General features: G+C 31.2%; 1 protein-coding gene and 1 long non-coding RNA gene across 7 annotated transcripts in view; both read right to left on the bottom strand.

Annotated features, from left to right (window-relative positions):
• Positions 1 to 4,520: 4,520 nt before the first annotated feature.
• On the bottom strand, positions 4,521 to 5,303 carry LOC145334155 (uncharacterized). The gene is made up of 2 exons (XR_013884736.1): positions 5,171 to 5,303; positions 4,521 to 4,672 (listed from the first exon to the last, which is right to left on the bottom strand). It is a non-coding gene; the product is annotated as an uncharacterized LOC145334155 (long non-coding RNA).
• A 1,114-nt stretch (positions 5,304 to 6,417) lies between these two features.
• GckIII (Germinal centre kinase III) overlaps positions 6,418 to 25,677 on the bottom strand; it is a 274,408-nt gene continuing 255,148 nt past the window's right edge. For 4 of the 6 annotated variants that reach the window (XM_080179469.1, XM_080179453.1, XM_080179460.1 and 1 more), the window contains 11 exons: positions 18,489 to 18,572; positions 16,369 to 16,513; positions 15,398 to 15,535; positions 13,811 to 13,872; positions 9,625 to 9,819; positions 9,038 to 9,181; positions 8,477 to 8,665; positions 8,103 to 8,276; positions 7,446 to 7,931; positions 7,196 to 7,305; positions 6,697 to 6,864 (listed from right to left, as the gene is read on the bottom strand). In XM_080179469.1, coding sequence (XP_080035595.1) covers positions 6,780 to 6,864; positions 7,196 to 7,305; positions 7,446 to 7,931; positions 8,103 to 8,276; positions 8,477 to 8,665; positions 9,038 to 9,181; positions 9,625 to 9,819; positions 13,811 to 13,872; positions 15,398 to 15,535; positions 16,369 to 16,513; positions 18,489 to 18,572 — 1,812 coding nt within the window. In that variant the 3' untranslated portion in view covers positions 6,697 to 6,779. Of the gene's footprint in view, positions 6,582 to 6,696; positions 6,865 to 7,195; positions 7,306 to 7,445; positions 7,932 to 8,102; positions 8,277 to 8,476; positions 8,666 to 9,037; positions 9,182 to 9,624; positions 9,820 to 13,810; positions 13,873 to 15,397; positions 15,536 to 16,368; positions 16,514 to 18,488; positions 18,573 to 25,677 lie in introns of those variants that run through there. The other 2 variants (XR_013884727.1, XR_013884729.1) reach the window with 2 other exon arrangements.

The raw sequence follows: 25,677 nt of genomic DNA, 5'->3' as shown, positions 1-25,677 counted from the left end.
AATAATTATTTGTTGGATAAAGAGTTTTAGATTAATAATTCTCTACTGACCTCTCCCTCTCTGAAAACGACCCTAATCTAAAATATTTCTTTAAATAAAATATGTATTTAATTTCTTTTTTTTATAACAAAACATTTAACCACCAAAAAAATCTTACATGCAAGAGCTTTAAAGCTAATGATTTTATTATAATCCTTGTAAAACTAAAATATTTTATAATATAATCTTAAAATGAATTTGTATTAGTAATCTTGATTATTTGTGATATTTATGTAATAAGAAAATTTTGGAATAGATAGTCATTTACAGTTAAATTTGTTTATATAGTTTATTGGCTGGGCGATAAGGGCACTCATCAAGAGATTTCTAGTTGTTTGTTTGGGGGTTTAGAGCTCGATAGGAACGTTGACGGAAAGTATCACAGCATCAATTTATTTATGTTACTATCAGGGATGGCAATCCGTCAAATTTTTTTACCGGATTCGGATTCTTTCAAGAATCCGTCCAAAAAAAAGGCGGATTCCGGATTCTTATTTTTGGCGGACTCCGGATTCTAGCAATATTTTTAAAGGCTTTTTTTAAAAATTAAAAAATTTAAGTGCTACATATGTCCTAAAAATTTATGTTCTTGGTGTTCTCTATAATTCACTTCCGAGAATAGAACCAATTTTACCAATTAAGAATCCGAATCCGCTATTAAAAAACAGATTCCGGATAGGGTTGGGCCGGATATCCGGCAATATAATCTTTTATATTTTACAACAAAACTCTCTGTTTTTTTTTAAAATCATAAATGGTTGTAATTTTCTTTTTATTGAAGCTAGAAGAACAATTTTTTCTGAATATATTTATCTTTATGTAAATATTATATTAGAAATCTCAAAACATAAATTTTGGCGGTGGCAGCAGTACTTGGTAGCTGCCAGCCGCAAACCGACGGTTGGCAGGTAAACGGCAACGGGTTTTATGAAATTGTAATATGTCATGAAGATATATAAAAAAGCCTAAGTTTAAAATTTGAAATCTTCAAGTAAAAATTTGCGGTCACAGGAACCGTTTAAAGATTTCTGGAGACCTGGAGGTTCAGGGCTTGCAGGATTATACCTGGAACCTGAAATCGACTTGAACATCTATATTACATATGAGGATGTACGACTATAGGATATTTTAGTATTAGATAACATATAATGCTTTGTTTAAGTAAAAAAATATTTTTACTTTTTACCTGAATGACCTTGCCAGATTTGCTGGCATCCTGTGCCCGCCAGGAAGGAGTTAGTAAAAAAATTTCAACTCTCAGTTATGTGTCATATCCATATTTCGAAAGTCACTCAGTTATAGCCCATTACCTTTTATACACAGAAAATAGGATATAAAAAAAACAAGGGGGGGGGGGGAGGGCAGGCATTCAACGCCACCTCCCCGCCAATCCTCCAACCATTAGGGGTTGATATTACAGATTGAGGGTAGTAATAGTTGATTAGAATCATGGAAAGAAAACGAAGTTGCCGGTTTCGTCGTTTTTTTAAGTTATTTTCTGCACTTTCATGTACCTTCTAATATCCCTATAAGCAGTATAATATAAAACACCAGTTTATGAAGAATTTTTTTTTGCGGTTATAGTCCATTTCGTGGCAACGCCCCTTAAGGAGCGATTATTCGTATTTTCACAGTAGCTTTCCTCCTATTTCTAGCCTCTTGCGGGGTACTCTAACCTTGCGGGGCCAATTGCCTAACCCTGCGGGGCAATCACCTAACCAAATATAACCTAACCTAAAATAACCTATTAAAAGCAATTTTAAAAATACAACGAATCGCCCCTTAAGGTGCGTTGCCACGAAAGGGACTATATCCTTTTTGATACTTTAATATGTAGTAATTTGGCCGGATAACCGGATATTTGCCGGATATCCGGCGTCGGCAAAAAAATATCCGGCCCAACCCTAATTCCGGATTCCAAAATTGGCTAAAAATTGAGCGGATTCCGGATTCGGATTGCCAACATTAGTTACTATTGATAATTTGTCTTACGTTAGGCTCTGTTCCCTAGGCTGGATAAAAGAAGGACATATGCCATAATCAGTAAGAGATATAAGTTTTCCGGAATTTTCATGTAGGGAGTAGATTTGAAATCTGCATCAAATTTTAAGGATTTTTTATAAAATTCGTTTTTTGTAAAATTCTTTATCTAAAAGCGAAAATACATTTTAAGTTATTTAATTTTGACCAATAGGATAGGTGGATTTTAAACTACCTGCGCTCTAATTGGTTGAATGATGTACGACATCCAATCAGAGCGCAGATTTTTTAAATCCACCAATCACAGATGCCAAAATTAATTAACTTAATTTGTATTTCCGCTTTTAGATAAAGAATTATACAAAAAACGAATTTAATAAAAAATCCTTAAAATTTGATGCAGATTTCAAATCTACTCCCTACATTACAATTCCGGAAAACTTATATCTCTTAATAATCAGGCCATATTATTTATGGATCTGACATTAATTTATGACCTATTACAAAGCTTATACCTAAATCATTCCTTACCTCTGTTTTTTTTGTATTTTGTATTTATCCATTCCTTTATCTATTAACATTAACACAGCACCGAATGAATTCAAAGTTGAGCGAGCGAAAATTTTTAATAACTTATTATCTCCCACATAAATTGTTAAAAGAAGTTTGTTAATTTACAAAAGGGAAAAACCTATTTATAAGTCACGGTAGCGTAGCTGTAAAATCAAATACTTTGAAAAAGATTCAAGTAATTTTTCCTGTCCACTAAAACAATACAGTTTTTTTGCCGTGATTTTTAAAGGCAAAGCTTCCATAATTATGGTCGGACCGTCCCACAATGATTTCAAAGGTGCTTTTACTTTAGTGTCAGAACCTAAATTGGGACATAGTGCATTTCATTACCCTAGGTTAGGTAACTTCATTTCACTTTTCAATAAAATCTGAAATGCAGCAGTTTTTGAGAAAATTAGATTTGAAAATTTCAAGTTAAATTTTCATTCTCTAGGAGATATTGCATAATCATGACAAGAAAAGCAAAGATTGTTTATTTAAAATTTTGAACAACTTTGCTTTTAGAAAGTCTTTCATAAAACATCTCTTTATATGATTTATTTAAGGCTGAATTTCCGTGACCTTAGCAAAGCAACTGATAAAAATGGCCATTAATTAACTCCCTTCAGGAGTGGTTTTATGAAGAACTTTATAAAAGCAAAGATGTTCAAAATTTTAAATAAATAATCTTTGCTTTTCTTGTCATGATTATGCGATAACTCCTAGGGGATAAAAATCTAACTTGAAATTTTCAAATCTAATTTTCTCAAAAACCGCTGCATTTTAGATTTTTTTGAAAAGTGAAATGAAGTTACCTAACCTAGGGTAATGAAATGCACTATGTCCCAATTTAGGTTCTGACACAAAAGTCAAAGCACCTTCGAAATTATTGTGGTCCGTAACGGATGTCTACAATTGTAAATAAAGGAACAATATAATACTTCATCAATTACAAACTTGTAACGTTTTTCCCCCTAACTGTTAGATATGATTTATAAAGCGTAGTAACTTTGAATAAAATTGTTATCAGAAAGTATAAAGTAAAACACTTTTATTTTGAACTTTTGATTTAATTTTCTTTTTATTAAGATTTTTGTAATAAAGATTACAAATAGTAGTGCAATGTTAAAATCGATGCATCACTATAAACGTCCTTAAAGTGTAGGTATGTCCCTAAGGAGTATCCTGTATTTAACCAGTTTCGCGATAAATTTACAAACAACTTTGTTTAGACATTATTAATAATTTTATTCTGCAAGTGTTCATGTTCTTTTTCCTACCGTTTTAGAGCTTCTCCTTTAAGGATGATGTTATCCTGTTTTAATTACACATTGGACCTAAAAAAGCATTTGATACCATTTCAACAGATAGCTCATCTAGATTTTTTTATCATTTAGCTACCTATAGTGAACAGAAACCTAATTTATTCTTCCAAAAATGTATAGCATAACTGCTGGAAGATTCATAACCTCCCTTTCGTTCTTCCATACTCAGTTTCCGAAAGAGATTCTCTTACGCCTTAATACATATGAAATCGGCTTTTATATACATAGTTTGACTGCCATTATTATTATTTACTTTAATATTCTCCGTTAAGATGGGGATGTGGATTGTGTACAGAGGTCTTAGTAAATCTCATTACTCCCATAGTGTTATAGACAGCAGGACAGTCATAGTAAATTATGGAATAGTTTCGAAACTAAAAATTATTTGACAGAGAGCCTACATTATATTAATACTTGGATTCATGTTCTGTAAAGAATTAAAAATTCGCAGCGGGCTAAAATAACGATTCCCCCTATCCACCCTCTTCACCCCCTTCTCTCATACTGGATGGCCATGTTAGCAACCTAAATAGTCAATTAGTCCCCTGTCATAATATCCAAGTACTAAATAGACGATTTTCCCCTGTCATAATATCCACGTATATTCTTAAAATGAAATAAAAATTATTGCATATAAATATATTTCACTGCAGATTTCTCAACTAATAAACAAAGGATATAATTAATAATTATTCCATAATAATTTTAATAATAATAATAATCACGATAATTAAAAACAAACAAAATTCCAGGGTCATAATTATATTATTGTAATCCTTTAGTACACAAGTAATAAATTATTCCTTTGTATGAAACTTTATCTAAAATTAAATTTCATATATGGGAATTATTTATTATAGCGTACTTCTTTTTCTTCTTAAGTTTATAATAAAACTTTAAATTTAAGGATGAGGATAAAATTTTAATAAAACTGTTAATATGCAAAAATGGCTATATCATGCCTTAAAAAGTCTTTAGGGGACAAAAAGGCATTGACACGTTTTTGGAGATCAGTTTTGGAGCTTAATTAATCACTTTTATTAAGTTTACTAATTTAAAACAATTTCAAAATTATTCTATTAAATAATCTGATTGTGACTTAAAATAAATTCTCTGAGAAATATTCGGAATGTTTTGATTTTAAAGGAAATACATTTTTTTAAAAACATTATATAATAATAATAATATAGCTCAGTCAAGGTGTCAATAAAAGTTATAATTCTTAATATAAAAAATTTAATTTACATTATTTAAAATATTAAAAACTGACACACCTGACTCAAATGAAAGATAAAAACAGAAAAAAATATAACAACTAATTTTAGCAAGAATACTTGTAATAACAATTGTATTTTGGGATCACAATAAATAATTTAATCAAGCTGACTTGTACCTTGTAGTATTTTCATTTAATAATGAAAATAATTTAGGTATAACAATTTTAATATACATTAAAGTGTACGTACAGTACATACATATAGTGACAATTTTATATAATTGTCATTTTTAAAAGCGAAGCTTTTCTATAATTAGGGTCGGTCCGTCCGTCCGTCCGTCCGTCCGAGATAGATAGCTTTTATTCGTTAATTTAGGCATGTTAGAATTGTCCTATCGAATTCAAACTTTGCATGATGATTCCTGTAGTAGTTTGGTACGATTTAGAAAGCGTAGCAACTCTATAATCATTACCAGAATGTCCGTATGTCCATTTTAAACATGTTGATTTTTCTACTTTTTTAACAACAAATTTTTATGTGATCTAATTATCAGTTTGATCTGATTTTTGGTATATTGATTCCTGGGACAAAAAAGAACAATATTATAAGCGAAGCAACTCTATAATCAAGTCCTAAAAATGTAAGTATGTCCATAAACATTATCCTGTATCAAGCAGTTTTTTAACAAATTTACTTACAATTTTGCTTTGACTCTTATACATTTATATTATGATTATTCAGTTCAGATACTATACAAGTGTTAATGTCCGTTTGTCCTACCGTTTCAGTGCTTCGCTTTTATGGATGTTGTCATCCTTGTTTTACTACATTTTTGAATCCCAATAAAAGTGGTTTCTGTGTATAGCTATAAAAATACTTTATATCAATTTTTTAATCACTTTACAATTATAATAAATATTTTTTTATCACACGATCCTTTTTTTAATCATTATTCGCTTATACATAGTACATTTATAATTCTAGTTGATTTTTATTTAATTTTTAACTTATTTTGGGAAAAGTATTAAGTAGATGTTTTTTAAATTAACACTTTAAGTAAAAGAAAGAGAGGAATCTAAATCAATTTGAATTTTGTCATGTTGTATTTATTTCTTGGAAAGTTGATAAATAGCAGCAATACAAGATTTAAATGGATTTAAATCCTAAACTTTTAAACCAATTTTCCCGAAAATTACATGGCCAAATCAAAACAGCAAAAACTGTTAACTGCACTGGTTTTAATATATATTTATTTGAATTCCTATTTGATACTGAAGGTATAATCATTAAATCTACCGCAAATGTTTCTGAATAATATTATTTGTGTATAATATATGTATATTGAGCTCAAGTATAATTGACTCCCAACGCTGTGTGTTGGGGTGAACTACACTTGAGCCTTGTTATTGATAATGATAATTGTATTACTAGAGCTGGTATGTGTTATACAGGGACTAGGATATGGAACCTTAAGAAAAACTTTTCTGTCAGCAAAAAAGGTTTGTAAATAAAAATTTAGTTTGGCTATTGTACAACAAGAAGCAAAAAATTATTAGTTTTTTCAAAGTTTTAAATTGCTTATATTACTATTTAATGGAAAAGTTTTTCTTAAAGTGCCGTTTTCTCATCCTTGCTTTTATATAAATATGATTGTCCGTTGGTCTGTTTATCTGTTAAGATTGTCCATAGCAGCGTCCACGCGAGACTCGGAAAGGTTGGGCTGTAATTTTCGTAAAATTTCTTCAACCAATCTGAAATTAATGAAAGTGTTATCATTTTCTATAATGACATATGTCATATGACAAGGATGGCAACAAAGGTAAAAACGAAGCTCAAAACAAACTTCTATTTTTACATTAAAAGAAAAGGAAAATTTTCGGACAGGGAGTATTATTCCAGGGGTGATTTATCATGGTAGGGAAGAGGTATCCTCCCCCAAAATAGTTATAATACTTTCCTTTAAAAGCTTCTCTGTTAAGGATAACAAATAAACATCTTGGTCTAACGGTTAGCGAGATCTTAAGTAACATACAAACATCCTTTTACTTACAAAAGTTTTAATATAAAATGTGTATAGTTTACCTATTTGTAATTCCTGGCGAGGATCTTTCAGCCGCATCAAAAGCATTTTTAAGTTCTTCAACCGCGTCCGAATGTCGACCTTCCCGGTAAGAGTTATGGCGTCGTTGTAACTGAAAATAGAATAATAAAATGAGATAAGAAAGAGAAGATTTTAGGTAAGTATTTACTTACTTTTACTTTGTCGTTTAAATCTTTTTTTAACAAATGTTAAGAAAATTTATCTGAAAATAATTATAAATTGGAGGGATACCTCTGAAAGTAAAGGATTGACTGTTGTATTCAAAATGGATGGCCTTCTCTCTTCTCCCCGTCTCGTCACCTCTTCCCCCTTCCTTTTCTCCTTCCTTTCTTTTCCCTTCGCCTCTTTGGTTGGTGACTTGTCCCTGAAAGCACTTCTTCGCTTCTCCTCCTTCCTCTTTCTCTCCTCCTCCGCTGTGGCCCCGCCGCTCCTCCTTCTCTCCTCAGTCTCCTGGTGCGCCCCGCTGCGGCGCCGCGCCTCTTTGTTGTCCCCCTCGTCACGTGACCGCCTTTCGTGGCCGCCATGATGACCGCCACTGCTACTGCTGTGGTGCTCGCCGCCGTTTCTCTGCTTGGTGCTCGCAGCGGCGGTCGTGTGGTTGTCTGTTGTGGTCGGTTGGTTGTCCTGGTGGTGGCTGCTCCGGGAGGAGGTGTTGGAAGACCTGTGGTGCCCATCATCAAGGTTGCGGGACTCACGACGCTTTTCAACAGAGTTTACCTGAATAAATGACAAGATTAAAAATTTATCAACGCTTGATTTATTGATCGTCTCACAATTATTATCAATTCTAACTATTATGTACATAATATATGTCAAACTTTTTTTAGGTATTTCATAAAAGTTTGTTATTCTTGAAATCAACATTTAAGAATGATATAAAATACTTACTATGGACGATTCACTTTTAGAATTTGAAATGCTATATGGGACAGGAATATCCTTATGATGGTTGTTACTAGCTGCGCTACTGCTCATACGATTCTCTCTTGTTGGACTCAGTGCTCGCACATCTCTACTCGGACTTAGGGCGCGCACCTCTTTGCTAGGACTCACTCCGCGCACCTATCAAACATAGTAATTAAATTTATTTGTGTTCTATGCTTATTAATGCATGAGTTCTAGATAGATTTATTTTATTTTATTTTGTTATTTGTAATGCATTTTAATCCTTTTTCATGGATAGGAGGAATACTTTTTTTTATCACCTCCCCATATTTCTTCAATTTCCCTAACCCAGTATCTTTGAAAAATAATATTTCTACCTCTTTATTTGGACTGGCACCTCTGACCTCTTTGCTAGGACTAGAACCTCTGGTTGTTGGTGTAGTTGTAGAACCCCTGGTCTGTTGGTTTGTTGTTGTTATGGTGGTGGTGGTGGTGGTCGGGTGCTCTTTAGGTGGACTCTTCCCCTCGCGTGATATACCCTCGCTACTCACAGCCATACCGTTCATCTAAAAAAATTAAAATCCATTTATTTTGAAAACACTTTCTGATATTTTCCTACAAAGAGTCTGTTGAAAACCTAAACCTCCACTAATAAGAGGGATAGAGGTGGAGAGCTACACATTAACCAACATAACCTAACCTAACCCCTCCCCCCTAAATTATCAATTTCTTTCAAAAATTAAAAGGGGAAGGGGGGTTAAGTCATTATCATAAAGAGAAACGCCGTTTTTCTTTTAAAAATATAAAAAAATTAAAATATATAAAGATATGTTTTCCATAAAAACTAATATAAATAGGTACTACCTACTTCAAATGAATTAAAACAATAATTATAAAAAAAAAAGACAGCAAGATTTTTGCATGGTGAAACATAATACCTTATTAAAGACACTATTAACAGGTTCCGAGTAGCCAAGGCTTTCATAACTAGGCGGAGCTTGGACTGCTGGAGAATCCAGGTGCCCGCTAGCGGTCATACTCTCTATCAGGCTCATGTTGTTAGGATTATCCAGAGGATTGCCCTGAAAAATAAATTTTAATCATTTTAATTATTTTTTTGAACATGAGAATAAATTTTATTTTAATCCCTCCACAAAAATCCACTAAAAATACTGTAACGTAGTATGTAGTAGATTCAATACTAAAAACTTTCTCTAGTTAGAAAAAGTTATTGTAGATATATATAGATAACCTGGCCTCTCTATCAAAAATTAAACAAATTGATATAGAGAATCTTCACAAAAATTTTTAGCTGCGTATCTTAGATAGAAACCAAAATATTTCAGACTGATTTGAATTTATGGAGTAGTTTCGCTACCCCCAAAAAAATGACACAACATGATCTTATATTTTGTCTCATTTTATAATCTTTGCTATCAGTAGCAAGTTTTTAGTTCAGACGTGTGTTGGCCAAGATTCGAACAAACGTTCTTACCAACGATGCTATAACTACCAAATGTTGTACCTTAACAGTCATAATCCAATCTGTGTCAGGGTCCTCTGTGGTTTCACCGCCACTCTCGCCGTCAGAGTCGCTCTCGCTCTCCTCGCCACGGGTCATCTTCCACTTTCTGTGGCGGTCAATGAGGTCCATGAGGTAGGAGTTCTTCTTGGCCTTCCGGATGAAAGGATGCTTCATCAGCTCGCGTGCCGTTGGCCTCTGGAATATTTATAATTTCATTAATTTTTATAGACAAACATTAAACTTTAATACAATAATGCTGAAGAGAATCTCGTATACCTCATAGGTTATGATCTGGGAAATTATAGATTTAATATGTAGAATTAGAATTGTACCTATACTAGTAGGGACAATGCATAGATAAATTATCTATAATACAAAGTAGCTTGATGTCTGTCCGTCCCTTAAGATCTCGGTAACCACTGAACCGATTGGATTCTACTCTTCAGGGAATATACCTACTGGTCCTGTGGTGGTTTTAGGCTATTTTCTTGGGGGGTGGGACACCCCCAAACACAGAAAAATAAAAAAATTCCCCATCAATTTTTTTGGTGCAGCACCACATGTACTACATTTTTTTTAATTACCTCTTGGGGCAAAGCCCCTAGAGGCTAGGGGCGAAGCCGCTAGTATATATATAATTTATTAGGAGTACATAATGTGAACAAATTGAAGGCTTTGTAATTTAAATCAATCAAATCAATACTACCTAGATATTCAAATTTAAGTAATATTCCCAAATCCTTGTAAAAATCCTTAAAGGTTTACTAAAACCTTGAGTTTTGGTTGTAAGCGAGTATTGAGCAATTATATTTTGTGTGTGTTCTGTTTTAAAGGGTGTCCCATAAATTACATAAATTGATGCTAGAAAAAGAATAGACATTTAATTTTTTAAAAGAAAATTAGCGTAGCAATAATAGGGCACTTGTAATTAAACCAATCTTACAATATTTTTAAAATGTTCCAATTAAAAAAAACACAGTTTTCTAGCACAAGTGACAAGTCTGCTTTGAACATTTTATAATTCAAAAGGGTTAATTCATAATGTATTGTAAATTTTGTCGGAGTACAAGATATCAATAACTTCTCCACTGATTGGGTTATCTGTTTTAGGTAAGATTTACATAGATCCTGTAATGGTTTTAGGCTATTTTATTTTAAGTGACAAGTCTGCTTTGAACATTTTATAATTCAAATGGGTTAATTCATAATGTATTGTAAATTTTGTCGGAGTACAAGATCTCAATAACTTCTCAACTGTTTGGGTTATCTATTTTAAGTAAGATTCACATATGTAGATCCTGTAATGGTTTTAAGCTATTTTATTTTCGGACTTGAGTCTATGTATGGTTTTAAACTCTTTTTCTAGCACGTTTCTACCCCTTCAAATACAGAGCCCCTAGATGGTAGCCGCTAGTAAGTCTAAAACTAAAAACAAAGTATCAAACTAAAATTTTTGTGGCTCACCCGTTATGAATATAGCTAGTTATTATGAAGCCATAACAAAGATTATTGTCTAAGAAATTACTCACTAGAAACCTTCTCTTAATTACTATTTCAACTAGACCTCACGTGACCCCCTGTGATCCTTAGCCTGATGAGGGCGTGGGGGGGGGGGGGTCAATGTAAATTTCACCCCAAATATTTATTCAAATGTTAACCTTTCTTGGAACTCATTTTTAATAATAATAATGTTTTTCTTCAGAGAGTTATACATTGCTTAATTACCATTTAGTTTGAGAACTTTTGATACACAACTTAAAAGATAACATATAAACTTTTTAAATAATGGGTAGACTTCAACAATTCTCAATTTTACGAATGACTACCTCTATGTTTTTAAGGAGTAAACAAATTACTTTTCCAAAAATTAGAACCTGTCGACGTTTAGACATTTAATTCAACCTTTTACACATTTTTTCTCCCTCTCTTGACATTTGCACAAAATCCAATGGGGAAAAATTAAGACAGAAGTTTTTTTAAACTCTGAAAGAAAATGAGAAATGCATTTTTCTGACACGCGGGGGCTACCATGGCTACCCCTTTACCACCCCTATACTCGACCCCCCACCCCTCTATGAAATTAAATTTGGTTTTTGGAAGGTTTTATTTTGGCAAGGATTGTATAAGTTTAATATCTTAAAAACTTCCCTATATCTGTGCTAACAAAAAATATAATACAAAGAATATCTTTTGACAAATATTTAAATCTTTCCAAAGGCATAAATGAACGTTACCTTAATGGCTCCACCTATGAAACTATATAAATAAAATAATAAAACTAAAAACACGTGACTTCCTCAATAATAAGAGATAACACAGAGAAGCACATTCATGATAATAAGGACAATTGTTTTCATTAGTAGCGCAGCCATATTTAAAAAACAGAAAAAAATGCAGAAAACATTTAGTTGTTTAGTAATTTTAAATTATAGGGTATCTTTGCTGCTTGCATAGCTGTTAGTTAATATCTTAGCTTAATCAGTAGGACGTATATACATACGTATATTATAGAGAAGCTTTGATACTAATAAACTCTGGTATGTAAATAAATATGAATATAGGTTTATTACACTACAAGTATGTGCGACTTGTTTTAACACAAAAATAAGAACGTAGTTGTATAATTCTAATCTTTACATGGTAAAATTGTTCATCAGATATGTAGATTGTAGGATATGTGTATTTGTAAGCATTTTGTACTATCTAGAAAGCATGGGGAGGGGGGGGGGGGGAGGCAAGTCGACCCTCAACAATCCATTTTAGTATTAATAAGAATTTTTTTTTTTTGGGTGGGGGAGGTGGAGTAATTTCTTTCCTAGGAGGATAGCGGTACTTTAACTCATAGATAATTATTTAAACTTCCCTCTTCAATGTAAAGGAGAACTATATCGGTTCAGCGATTCTTTGGTACACAAAGATAGTTACTTTTATACAAGGATATGTAATTATCGTATCTAATGTTCTATTTTACAGACAGTTATCCACGGATGAGAAAAGAAAATAGAATGAGTTTCTCTGTTAAAAAAAGGGATTAACAAAATTTCGTCAATTTAGTTTGCTAACATGAAACTCATTCATTGGTCAGTTCGTTCAGCCGATAGGAAGGGAGGGGATGGGATAAACGGGTGGAGGGGGATAATGTTATTTCAGCCCGCTGCGTATGTCACTTTATTAGAGAACATAAAAATTTTGTGCAAGATCCAAGTAATAATATATCCATTCAATTCAATTCAGAACTGGTTTTGTCCAGCGGAAAAAATCTAATTCGGATTTAGAATGTGAAAAAAAATTTGCGAATAGTTTACTTTACATGAAGGTCATAATTCTCAGGCCCTCAATAAGAGAGGTTAGAAATACAATTATAAAATTGTTTCAAGGGTCAACAATGAGATTGCTTTTTTCTTTACACAATTTGTATATCATCCTATCTCATGGATGTGTTATTTTTAAATGCGGAGCTTTTATCTTTAGTGTTTACGTCCGTTTAAAACAAATAGCACTGATGGTAGCAACTTGGAATTTTAAAAATGTACTATCGATTTTTGTAATAATATGGTACAAAATAAAACCATAGAAACGCTAGGTATCAAAAATGACGTTCGAATTTTGAAAAATAACTTTTATTTTCTTTCTGTCCAATTTATGTTTTGATCCTTGTAATAAAAAACAGCTAATATTCAACCCATTTCGTAATAATACATAGGTATGAATTTTAAAAAAGAAACAAAAATTGCCTCTTTAGGATTCTTGAGAAATTGAAATGTTATTTAAAAGATATCTTAATATTTGTTTACATATTTTTCTAAAGTCATGGTTAAAATTCAACATGTTATGGGGCTAGTTACAAGGAAGGGATATTTATTATAAAGAAAAACGTTTTGTTTATTCTAGATTTCAAAATTACCATTTATGCTCTTCTAGTAAATTACTATGCAAAAAAAAACATGACACTTATAAAAGTGTTTTTTTTATTGAAGGAAAGGTTAAATTTAGCTTTTTCTTGAATATTAATATCTCTCCTAGTCGAACATATTCAACTTAAATATTATAATGGTTTAGAAGCCAAGGATAAAAAACATCAATTGGTAGATTTTTAAGAACTCACCAAGATAGCATTTGAAATCTATGTGAATGATATATGGTTAAGTTATCAATTACTTACTAAATTTATAACAAAAATACTTACGTTTTCTGGATCTTTGTTTAGACAGGTTTCAACAAATTCTTTAAAATTTCTAGAGAAGTTGCCTGAAACAAAAAAAATAAAATTAATTTTAATGCTATACATGTTTTTAGTACATCTCAGAACAAGTTTTAATCAAGTGGAAATAAATCGAATTTGACGTCATATTGGAAACGTTTTAAAAATATATTTTTAAGAGAAAGAAAAAAAAAGTTTTCAAAATTTCCAGTAAAATTGGTACTCAGAATTTGAAGAAAGGATTTGAAGGAGACGAAAATGAGTTCCTAGACTTCAGATATAACAACAAAATTTTACGGAAAAGATAATTAGTTTGCTACAAAAAAAGGATGACAACATCCACAAAAGCGAAGCACTAAAACGGTAGGACAAACGGACATTAACATTGTATAGTGTCTGAACTGAATAGTCAGAATATAAAAGTATAAGAATAAAAGCAAAATTGTAAGTAAATTTGTTGAAAAACTGCTTGATACAGGATAATGTTTATGGACTTACTTACATTTTTAGGACTTGATTATAGAGTTGCTTCGCTTATAATATTGTTCTTTGTTGTCCCAGGAATCAATATACAACAAATCAGATCAAACGAATAATTAGAACACATAAAAAATCAACATGTTTAAAATGGACGTACGGACATTCTGGTAATGAACGGACGGACGGACGGACCGACCCTAATTATAGAAAAGCTTCGCTTTTAAAAATGGCAATAACAAGGATGATTAACTCCATTAATAACAAGCTTATTGGATAACCCTTTCAAGTCTACTTTATTTACTCTCCTAATTTTTATATCATGCCTCTTATATTATTCCTTTTCTTTCTGATGTTTTATTTTTTTCAATCAATAGACTGAACGTCTTATAAAACAATTTGTAGAGTTTCTAAAATTATTGAGAAAGTAAATTCCAGGGATGATAAACAAAATTACCACTTCTATAAATTACAATAAGTGGTTGAAACGTTAGAACACTCGCCTTAATGAATCAACCAACCACAATACAAAGTTGTTAAGCCAACTAATATTAAACTATGAGGACTACTAATGCAATAAACAGCCCCATGACCCCTCCCTCCCTGGTAAATACGCAGAAAACTAATAAAAAGAGTTGTTATCATCAATATTATATTCTTAATAACAGAGGATTACAGATTTCTCTAGTAGTAAGTATTATTTAATATTCATCAAGGAGGGACAGCACAATAGTAGATCAACTTTTCTTTATTTTTACGATTTGCACAGGCATATTTTCACATACGTGGGAAGATTAATTTTTCCTTATGACTTGCTATTGAAAAAATAACATTTTCATCTATTTTTAGCTTTACAATATTACGTATTACGTATTTTTCTGATTTGCTCTCTTAAGCAGAAAAAGATGTTTAGATTTTGTTTGGTATAGGAGCTGCTATAACTTAAACACTACAAAATAACAAAATATGTTAACTTCTTTTTAGAAACCTTTTCTTTATTAAGAGGGAGGGAGAGGACAGTGAAGTTTTTTTTATCAATCTACAGCCATGTTGCTTTTTTTTCGACAGTTTAGAAAATAACTTTTTTTAACATACCTGTTAATTGTGGGGGGTTATTTTTGGGGATAAGAAAAAGAACTCTCATGGGGTGAAGGTCTGAGTTGGGGGGCTCCCCCTTCGCCAATTCTATGGCGGTTATTCCCAGGCTCCACACGTCTGCCTTTGCGTCGTAAGCTGAAATAATAAAAATTACATTAAGTTAAAAAAATTAAATCAGTATTTTTTAGCATGGCTTCCGTTTTATTTATTATTTTAGACAAAATTAGAAAAAAGGGAATCGTAGCTTTCACAATATTCCGTAAAATTGTGAGTAAGCTTCCAGTCAAATGCGCGTATTAGGTCAGTCTGTTTTTAAATATGCGTTTGGTCAACATCATAAACAGTTAGACTTAATAAGCGCATTTGACTGGACGCTTGTTCACAATTTTACGGAATATTGTGAAAGCTACTATACCCTTTGTTCCTCTTCATATGAAACGAGAATGTTTTTTGTACTTCTAATCTTGACAAAATTTTTATTTCCAAAATCATCTTTGGGGATTAAAACTTTAGAAAATTTTTAAGAATAAATTTTGAATAAGGAAAAGTAAATATTAATATTGGAAAGAAAAGTACACAAATAAAAAAGGGCTCTTCAGACGCATCAGTATAAAGATACCTAAAATCAACCAAAGCCGCTCGCAAAAAAAATCAACAGACTTTTATTACTTTTAGCTCAGCAGTGAGTCGCAAGTAAAAAAGCCGCCTTTTACCCTATATTCGGAGCCATTGCTGCAATTTTTAACAATCAACGGCGAGACATCTTTAAACTTTGCGGCTGCCGAGCCTTGCATAAAACTTGTGATAAAGTTTTAAGGAAAAAGGATGCTATATTTTATATACACATTAGTAACAGAAAAGTATTAAGCCTTTTTTCACATACACAATCTTATCAACGTAAGAGCAGTGTTATCAGTTTTTGAAAAAAAGAACAGTGAAATATAATACATAAATACTCTAAATCATACCTGATTGTTTAATAACTTCTGGCGCCATCCAGAAGGGTGTGCCGACAAAGGTATTCCGTTTACTGGTTGTATTTGTCAGTTGTCCGGCCACACCGAAGTCGGCCAGTTTAACATCACCCATGTCGCTCAATAAAACATTAGCAGCCTGAACATAGCAAAACACATTAGTAAGAGAAATGGATAAAGGGAGAGGTAGGTTTCTGGTAAAATCCGTAAAGGTGTGTGTTTTAAGGCTTAAAAATAATAGAACAACGATAATATCAACACTAAATATGTGTATTTCTTAATGAAAAGAACTATAGACAATTTAAAAAAAAAGTTAACATAAATTTTTATCGTTCTACTACTGTTTTTAACTTATAACATATAACCTTTACGGATTCTACCAGAAACCTACCTCTCCCTTATTACTTGAATCTTACACCAGATTTTCATGATACTCCATAATAAAGTAAAACTTGCAGCGGGCTGACTACCCCATGAACGAATTTACCAATAAAAGACCTATGAATTACTTCAGTACAGGAAATGAAAAGTTTACCTACAAATTACCTCCCTCCCGCCGAAAAAAACTTTGCCATTTGACCTATAAACATGTACAATGTACATAACAAATTTCTAAAAGCCGTGACAATCAATTAGTTGTCATCCCTGTTTTTTTTTCACGCTAACGAAATGCTCTGATAGGCATGGCATGGTAAAGTAAGCCAATTTGACACAATAATTTTTCTGTTAGTGGGGAGTATATTACACACTCTACCTGCCAATTAAAAAAATAAAACTATTGACTTACACAAAGATTTAAATTGATAAGGGTTTCATGTTTTAACATACTACTTTACATTAAAAGAAGTAATGTTCTTTTATGTCTCGAATTCTTATAGCAATGTCCCACTTGCGCTATCATGGGCCCAACTTTCAATTCTATAGATTCCAGTAAATTGACCAATTATCCAATACAGGGGATAATATATTAAAAATGAAAGTCATGGACATTTCTCAGATCATTTCAGGGAGGAAAAGGACAATGGCAGTTAGATATTAGAAAATCATTTAAAACATTATCACTAATATTTACAAGAAAAAAAATATTTTGATCTAAAAGCAGGACTAAAAATATTTATCAGTCCAAAATTTGTATAAAATCATGAGACAAGTGTTTTGATATTTTTTATACCTAATGTTCTCTTGTATCAAAATTCAAAACACATCAAATCGTATGCATAAATGCTTTCTTTAAAAATATATTTTCGCTGTAACATAACGGCTTAACAGCTACTCCCAAAAAAAGCATTAAACGGATTGAATGATGCATTTTAATGCAACTTTAAGTGACAAAAGAATTTACTTTAACGCTACTTGAAATCCATTAAAATTTCTTAGTGCATATCGATAAGATATTTTAAATAAATCTCTTATTTCATTAGCGGAACCAATCAATAACCCACACCCTCCCCATTTAAAAAGAAATACAAAGCATCGAGACAATTTTTAAAAATAATTTCATTTCCATTGGATTGGATATACACCGCCGGGTTATATTATAGGATGGGAGGGGGGGGGGGGCGGAGGAATACCTGCCAATAGCAAATTTAAGGAATTCTACCAACATTTCTTTGTAATCTCAATTACTGAAAATGGGTGTAATTAAATTTTTTTGTAAACTCATGCTCTTTAAATCTCCACCTATTTCTTTAAACTCAAGAACGAGGTGAAAAAATTCACTTTGTGGAATAAATTAGGACGGACAAAACCAGAACGTGTCAAAATCCAAACTTATTATGGGAAAAACTAGTTAAACTTGTTAAAAGGCAAATGCAGGAGTGGACAAACGCACCGTAATATGAAGTTTATTAAGTATTTCTATACAAGTTAGGTTAAGTTAATATATGAATATACAGACAAAGGGCTAGGCTAGAAGATGGTTTTAAATAGGTTAATTGAAGTTTACTCCATTGTTGGGGATGCTTTACAAGTAAAGAAAGAAAAACTATTATCTTATCATATAAAATTAATCATAGAGCAAAGATCTATTTTATATAATCTATCCATACCTTTAAATTTCTTATCAAACCACCATCTACTATCTATTCGATTGATTAATATACAAAATATATTACCTTTATATCTCTATGTAATTTTCTTTCAAGATGTAGATAGTCTAAACCTTTAAGCACCTCTCTCAGAATTATTGATATATGCATCTGAAAAAAATAATTCTTATTAATAATGTGAATATTTATTATTTATGTGAGAAAATTAGTAAAAACTAAAAAAGATTGTAATTTTTATTAGGATTTATATCAATTCCAGTCTCAATGATACTATGTGATCCTGTTATATAAAGTAAAAGCTTCACATAAGTCCCGAGATGGTTTTAGCCTACTTTTCTGTCCAATTCTTAACACTTTGAAGACAGAAGACCTAGATACTAGGTACAAAAATACATGAGATAAGTTTTATGTCTCTAAATAATGTGATCACTTAGTATCCATATAACTTAAGGCAACCCTATGGCTCAATATTTTTACAATATTTTTATAAAATATGCAATACCATAGGAATTAAGAAATATTTTCAGTAAAACATTGTAAATTGTACCTAAGGAAAAGATATATAAAAAATAAAAACACATAACACATAACATACACCATTAAAATCTGTTAGTAAATGTTTCTTTGACAATTTATAACTAGAACAAATACTTAAGAACTCGACATTTTCTTTGCTTGTCCTGGTTAACTAATTATTTTGCAGAATATTTATATGTATCCCTCGCAAAACCTGGCAGACCCATTTGCAAAATTATGGATTTATGCATTTGCACTGGCAGAAGTACGGGGGAAGGGGCTGAAAAAATATGATGTAGGGAAACACAGTAGAATATTATCCTTCAAAGAAGACTTTTTATTAATTCTAGGCTCAAAATTACACTTCATCATATTTTAAGTCAATTCTTTACTAAAGTCAAGAATACATTAAATAGATAAAAAAAAAATTAGAAAAATTCAATTCAATGCTAGGAGGAATTTTCAAAAAATTTCATGTAGACCATTTTCATTTTCCATGATTTTCCCCAGCAATTATAAGGATTTAAGATTAAGAAAGAAATGAAATATCAAACACAATTTCTTACCTATTTAACTGGTTATAAAAGCAAAATATTACTTTGAAGTTGCCAAAACATTCCCCTTTTGTTTATAGATAGTATCTTAAAATTCTTTAAAAATTGTACTGTGTGTTTAGTGTAAGTTGAACAGGGTGGGCTCGATCAACCTTGCAAAACTTATTTTCACAGCCCATGCTAGAGGCCTCTATTATATTTTTTATGGAGCATAGCTACTCTATTAAATATATTCACAGCCCATGCTAGAGGCCTCTATTAATTTTTTTTATAGAGCGCAAGTACTCTATAAATCTTACCAGCCTCTTACATAATTATTCATTACATTTTTTACAGGCCTAATATTACAAAAGAAGTCATCCTTGTTAATGGTTGCATTTTCCTATTCCTCCATAAAATACCCCCCCCCCCCCCCAAATGCAATACTGTTTACGTATATTATATTCAGGGATATAGGGGTAGATCAATCAAAAAAAAAATGATCTTCTCCAACAAATGAATTTAGGAAAAATATTCCTGAATTCAACCCTGATTAGGGTAATGAAATTTTCTAACTCTATAAGATCAATTTATCCCCTATTGATATATCCCCGTATCTCTGAGTTTAAATTCAACCATTTACGTACATATATGGATGTATAGCTAGCGTGGAGTTTTATATGAAGAAAAATTGGTGAATTGAATTTTAGGAAAATGTATACCTACATTTATTTGTTTCACCATGAAAAATTAAATATTTTTGCACATAGCATTTTGTTAGGATTTTTTAAAGAACGATTACTTCCAACTGTAAAGATATAAAAAAGAATTTTAAAGCCCCATTTTACCCCGGATTTCTACGGGATGAGACAGTTGACTACAATATGCTGTACATTCCCAATGATGATAAATCAAATTACCCCTTCTGTATGAAATTAACAAGTTTGGACATTGTTTATTTAAAACCAACCAATCAAAATTAAAAAAAGAAGTACCCAACGTTTTTGAATAAGAAAACTAAGTTAAAACCAGTTTAATTTACAGGTTAAAAATCTATTCATCTTTATTTCTTCAATCTTATGCGAAGCTAAAAAGTACATATTTACCTCAAAATTTACCATTAAAAGGTTTCATTTAAAATTGCAAATGTAGAAAGAGTCAGATAAATGAAGTGTCAGGGATTGGTAAATGGAAAATAAAAGTAAGCCTACAAAATTTCAAGCACTAAAATGACAGGATTTTAACTACAAATGTTTACTAAAAACACAATGTTAATGTTCAATGAATTAAATAAAGATATATTCGTCCTTGATTGGCGTATCCATGTGTCCCTGGTAAGTGCTCATTGCTTTGAAATGTAAATACTGTGGGCTGCTGCTGTACATTAGCCTCTCCTATTTTCAAGCTTTAAGAAATCAATTTAATTTTTAGTTTATAAACCAGTTAATTACATTTATTGTTATTGTTATTCTAAAATCATATTTAAATATCGAAATTGATTTTACCAATTGTAAAAAATAGATTTTTACGATTTTGGTCCAGTCTAATGTATAATGTAAATGATCTAAGGACTATCTTGGCACTTAATGGCTAGATTGAAAATCAATTCAATCTTAAAGTGAGGTAAATTAATTTCCCCCTAACCAAAAATTGGTATTGTTTATAAGATGAAAATCATGTAAAGGGAAGGATATATTTTCCATTAACATATCCCTGTATCACATCTAAAGAGAAGCACGTATAAGAAATATACAGAAATATGTATGGAATAAAACTACTTATTATTCAAAAATGTACGAATTTTATGCTAAATATCTTCAAAATTGCCACTAAGAACATTTGATCAATACAGCTTCGAATAAGACATTTCATAAGTTAAGGCATTTTAGAAAAAAAAAGTTTATTCACACAAGTTGAGTATTCGTAATTTAAAATTGCATGATAGAATTAAAAGTTGAAAAACCGTCCTTTTAATGAAAATATTCCAAACCGAGCGATGACGTCACAAGAGAATAATATCTTTTGTGTAAATGTGATTTGTTTGGGAAATTGTGACCATTATATAATTTTTGTATTTGGGAACACAAATACACAAACATTACCTATAAGATTATATTTCATAAAAAAAATTATACCTATCTCAAATAAAAATAATATAACAATCCTTTTTGAACATACAATACATACAACCACTTTCTAGTTATTAATAATTTTAAGTAAAAATATGAAAATCAGATTTTTTGTGGTAAAAGGAACGGAACGATTCTGACGGATATAATATAATTCCCATGTCTCAGAATAGAGATAAAAAGTTTCGCCAAAACTTTTTTTGCAATACTTTTCCTCTGCGAAATGACTCTCGAAATATTGATCAAAGGCTTGCAAAAATTTAATATTATCTATTTTTCTTCTTCTATCTAAATATTGAAATAAAAAAATCCTTATGTGCAAAATGGTTAAACGCTATATTGAAGTCAAGCTTACTCTAAATCGTAGTCTTTGGGGGGAGGGGGAGAATTACTGCGGAGATGTCGTATTCCATCAATTAAAAACATTCTAGAAACATGTACACTGTACAGTACAAAGTCCTATTGAAAATGCCCCCCCTCCCCTCAATCTAATTATATCTAATTTTCATGTAAGGAACAATATCTATAGATTAGTTTAGAGTACAGAATGGACATACATTTGATAAGCAAATAACAAAAATGTAAAGGATTTATCTTTCAAAAAAAGAAGAAAAAATTAACTGCCTTTATTAAAAAATACTAAATATCAAAAAGTGGAACTAATAAAAAACTTATTTAAAGAAAGATAATTTTCCTGGGATGTTATATCCCTGTATTACTGAGCTAATACTTAATGAGTATATTCTCTAGCTTTCAATGTGTTTGTCAGCAATATTGTCTTCTGCCTTCACAGCATAAATAAACATTTATTATACAATTATTTTTTTTTCTGTGTTGATTATCGTATGTTGAAGATACAAATGGCTTCGCCCTCATGACAACAGTTATTTTATGCTTAAAAATAAGAATGTTGTTTGATGACGGGGGAAAATTATTTTTTTTTCATTGTGGTATATCTCTTAAAGTGGGAGTTGGGGGGTTTAAGTCCTCTTCACCCCAGAATAACCTAAAACCTTGTCGTGTCGAGAGATATAACAAGTTATTTATAGCATCGTGACAGCTTTCCGCGGTTATAAAAATAAAAAATATAAGATTAAAACCAGTTTTTACTGAAAACCGGTTCTAATTCAGCGTATATTTATCTGTTGGGAAGTCATACTGGAAAAGACATTTTTGTATAAAAACATCACCTAGACGACAAAGCTTGTGTATCTGAAAGAGAAAACAAATATTCTTGTGAATAACAAGGAACAATTCTTAATAAACAGCGTAGCACTAATAAGTTTACAATATCTTAGATCACGGCACAGCGTGTAGTAATCAGAGTTTACTAGGTAAAGCAAAGCAATAAAGGGGGCACGACGAGCTATATGTAACACTCTACCCGGCCACGGAGTGGTTACAATGTGCTGACTTACAATTGGGTATTTAAATATCAGCCAATAACGTCGGAAATATCATTACAGCCAAGTTGCTACAAAACAGCAGAAAGAAATTTTATAGCAGAAGTTAAAGTCCCAACTTATTGGGCCAGGTAGTTGTCTGGGTTATGCATCTATACTTATACATTTATTGTTTACTTGTAATATTTGTTTAGAATATTTGTTAAAGGTATAATGTCCGATAAGGTTTCCTAGTAACTTTGTAAAAATTTTATTGTCACTAACAATTTACAAAAGGACAAACACTAACTTTAGAGAAGCTGCGATACAAAAAACCTATTCCTCGTTTATCCTCTTATCGAACATGAGACAATATTATCGAATGAAGATAGGTGTGAATATAAAGTTACAAAATAAAATATATCTATTGAAGAGCAAAAAATAGAAATTCTATAAATAGCAAAAAAATCAGCATTAATAGGTTAAAAGTAACACGAAAGGATATAAATAACTAATGCGAAAAAGGCCACTGCTATAGCTGTATTTTCTAATGCGAAAAAGGTTACTGCTACCTATAGCTGTATTTTTTTTGATAAAAAGTAGAAATCCATATAGATGTAAAAAGTTCATTGCACTATCCTTTCCAAAAATATTTTATTCTCCCTTCGCCAACTCTAATGAAATTGAGTATAAGAAAAGAATCAATCTATACCTAAGTAATTAAGCACAAAAAATGAAATGGACAAATAGCCAAAGTGAGTTACAGCGCGGATGTTTAGTTGTCATAAAATAGAAAAGAATAGTTTTTTCTCGCATTGTATTATAAACGGCTTTCCGCGGATATAGAATGTACAATTATAAGATTAAAACTAGTTTTTTTTTAGCCCCGAGGTGCCGAAGGTTTTAATCATGATTGTACATTTTTATATTCGTAGAAAGCTGGATATAATACGATGCTAGACATAGTTTTTTCGTATGGATGAGAAACGGTTCCTATCCACCGGATTCGAATGAATACGAGAAAGAAAGAGGTAATATGCAAAATTACGAAAAATAAGATCTTAATAAAATAAGATGTCTTATGAAGCAAGAACGATAGACAGACGTACAAAAATTTCAATTGTATATTCAATAGCAATAGAGATCAAATTTTGCCCCATAGCGTTACAGACAAAGTGAATTATAGAGTGGCTTCGCTACAAAAAAGAAAGATGGGTTTTGATAACGGAAAATGTCATCATTCAAAAACAGGTAGGTTATAACTCAAAAAAGATATTAGTTATCTAGTACAAAACATCTATTTTATAGGGCTTTAATAATAAAAAAGCAAATGGTGTAAAGTTGCATAAATAAATCATGCCAGAAAATGGCAGGTAGTATTACCATAAGCCTGTAAGACTTTCAGCCATTTATTTCAACAATTTTTCTTCAGAAATTTGCAAATATTGGAAGGAGTTATGAATGGGTTTGTCTAAATCGGTTTTAATGAATTATTTAGTTACTCGAACTATATGCCAGATCTGTATCACTTTAATGTTGTTATTACATGGTCTTTGAGCGCACAATTTTTATGCTGGTAACGAACTTGCACGCGGTATTTGCGCAGTAGTACATCAACCAAATTAATCAAATTTAACACTTCAAAATATTCTTTTAAAAATAAAGTATTATCAATTTTCAAATACGATATCAAACCATTTTTTAAAAAAATAGGTATTATATATGCCTAAGCCAAATCAGAAAAATAATGCATGATAAAAACAATTTCAAATACATTTTTAAAAGCGAATCTTTTCTATAATTAGGGTCGGTCCGTCCGTCCGTACGTCCATCCGAGATAGATAGCTTTTATTCGTTAATTTAGGCATGTTAGAATTGTCCTACCGATTTCAAACTTTGTATGATGATTCCTGTAGTATTTGGGTACGATTTAGAAAGCGTAGCAACTCTATAATCATTACCAGAATGTCCGTACGTCCATTTTAAACATGTTGATTTTTCTACTTTTTTAACAACAAATTTTCAAGTGTTTTGATTATCCGTTTGATCTGATTTTTGGTATATTGATTCCTGGGACAACAAAGAACAATATTATAAGCGAAGCAACTCTATAATCAAGTCCAAAAATGTAAGTATGTCCATAAACATTATCCTGTTTTTAAGCAGTTTTTCAACAAATTTACCTACAATTTTGATTCGACATTTATACATTTATGTTCCGATTTTTCAGTTCAGATACTATACAAGTGTTAATGTCCGTTTGTCCTACCGTTTCAGTGCTTCGCTTTTATGGATGTTGTCATTCTTGTTTTCTTATCATTTGAGTAATTTAAAGTCTACTATTTCTTATTAGACAAATCTTTTCTTTTTTAATTACCCACGAAAGTGATTATGTACGTGTTAAGTTGATTTACAATCTGTTTCTCTGACGAAATTCTACTTAAGTACCTACATTAGAAGGTTCCAAAATGTTGCAACTTTTAAATTAAGTTTGGTAGCTTATCTATTCCATTACATTCCATATGATGAGCAGAAGGTAAGAAGGTTGTTATTTAATCCAAATTTAAACTGTTTAAAAATGTTTTTTTTAACATCATTTTTTTATAAAAAAAAAAATTGCTTGCTATGAGTCTGAATAGCTTTTAACCAACATTTTAAAACTTTTGCCATTATTTTCAATTATTATTTGATTGGT

The sequence above is a fragment of the Acartia tonsa genome, chromosome 2 (assembly GCF_053477335.1).
Source record: "Acartia tonsa isolate MP-2025a chromosome 2, ASM5347733v1, whole genome shotgun sequence".
NCBI lineage: Eukaryota > Metazoa > Arthropoda > Copepoda > Calanoida > Acartiidae > Acartia > Acartia tonsa.
Note: the sequence above shows the minus strand (reverse complement) of the source record. Positions and strands in the feature narration are given on the sequence as shown.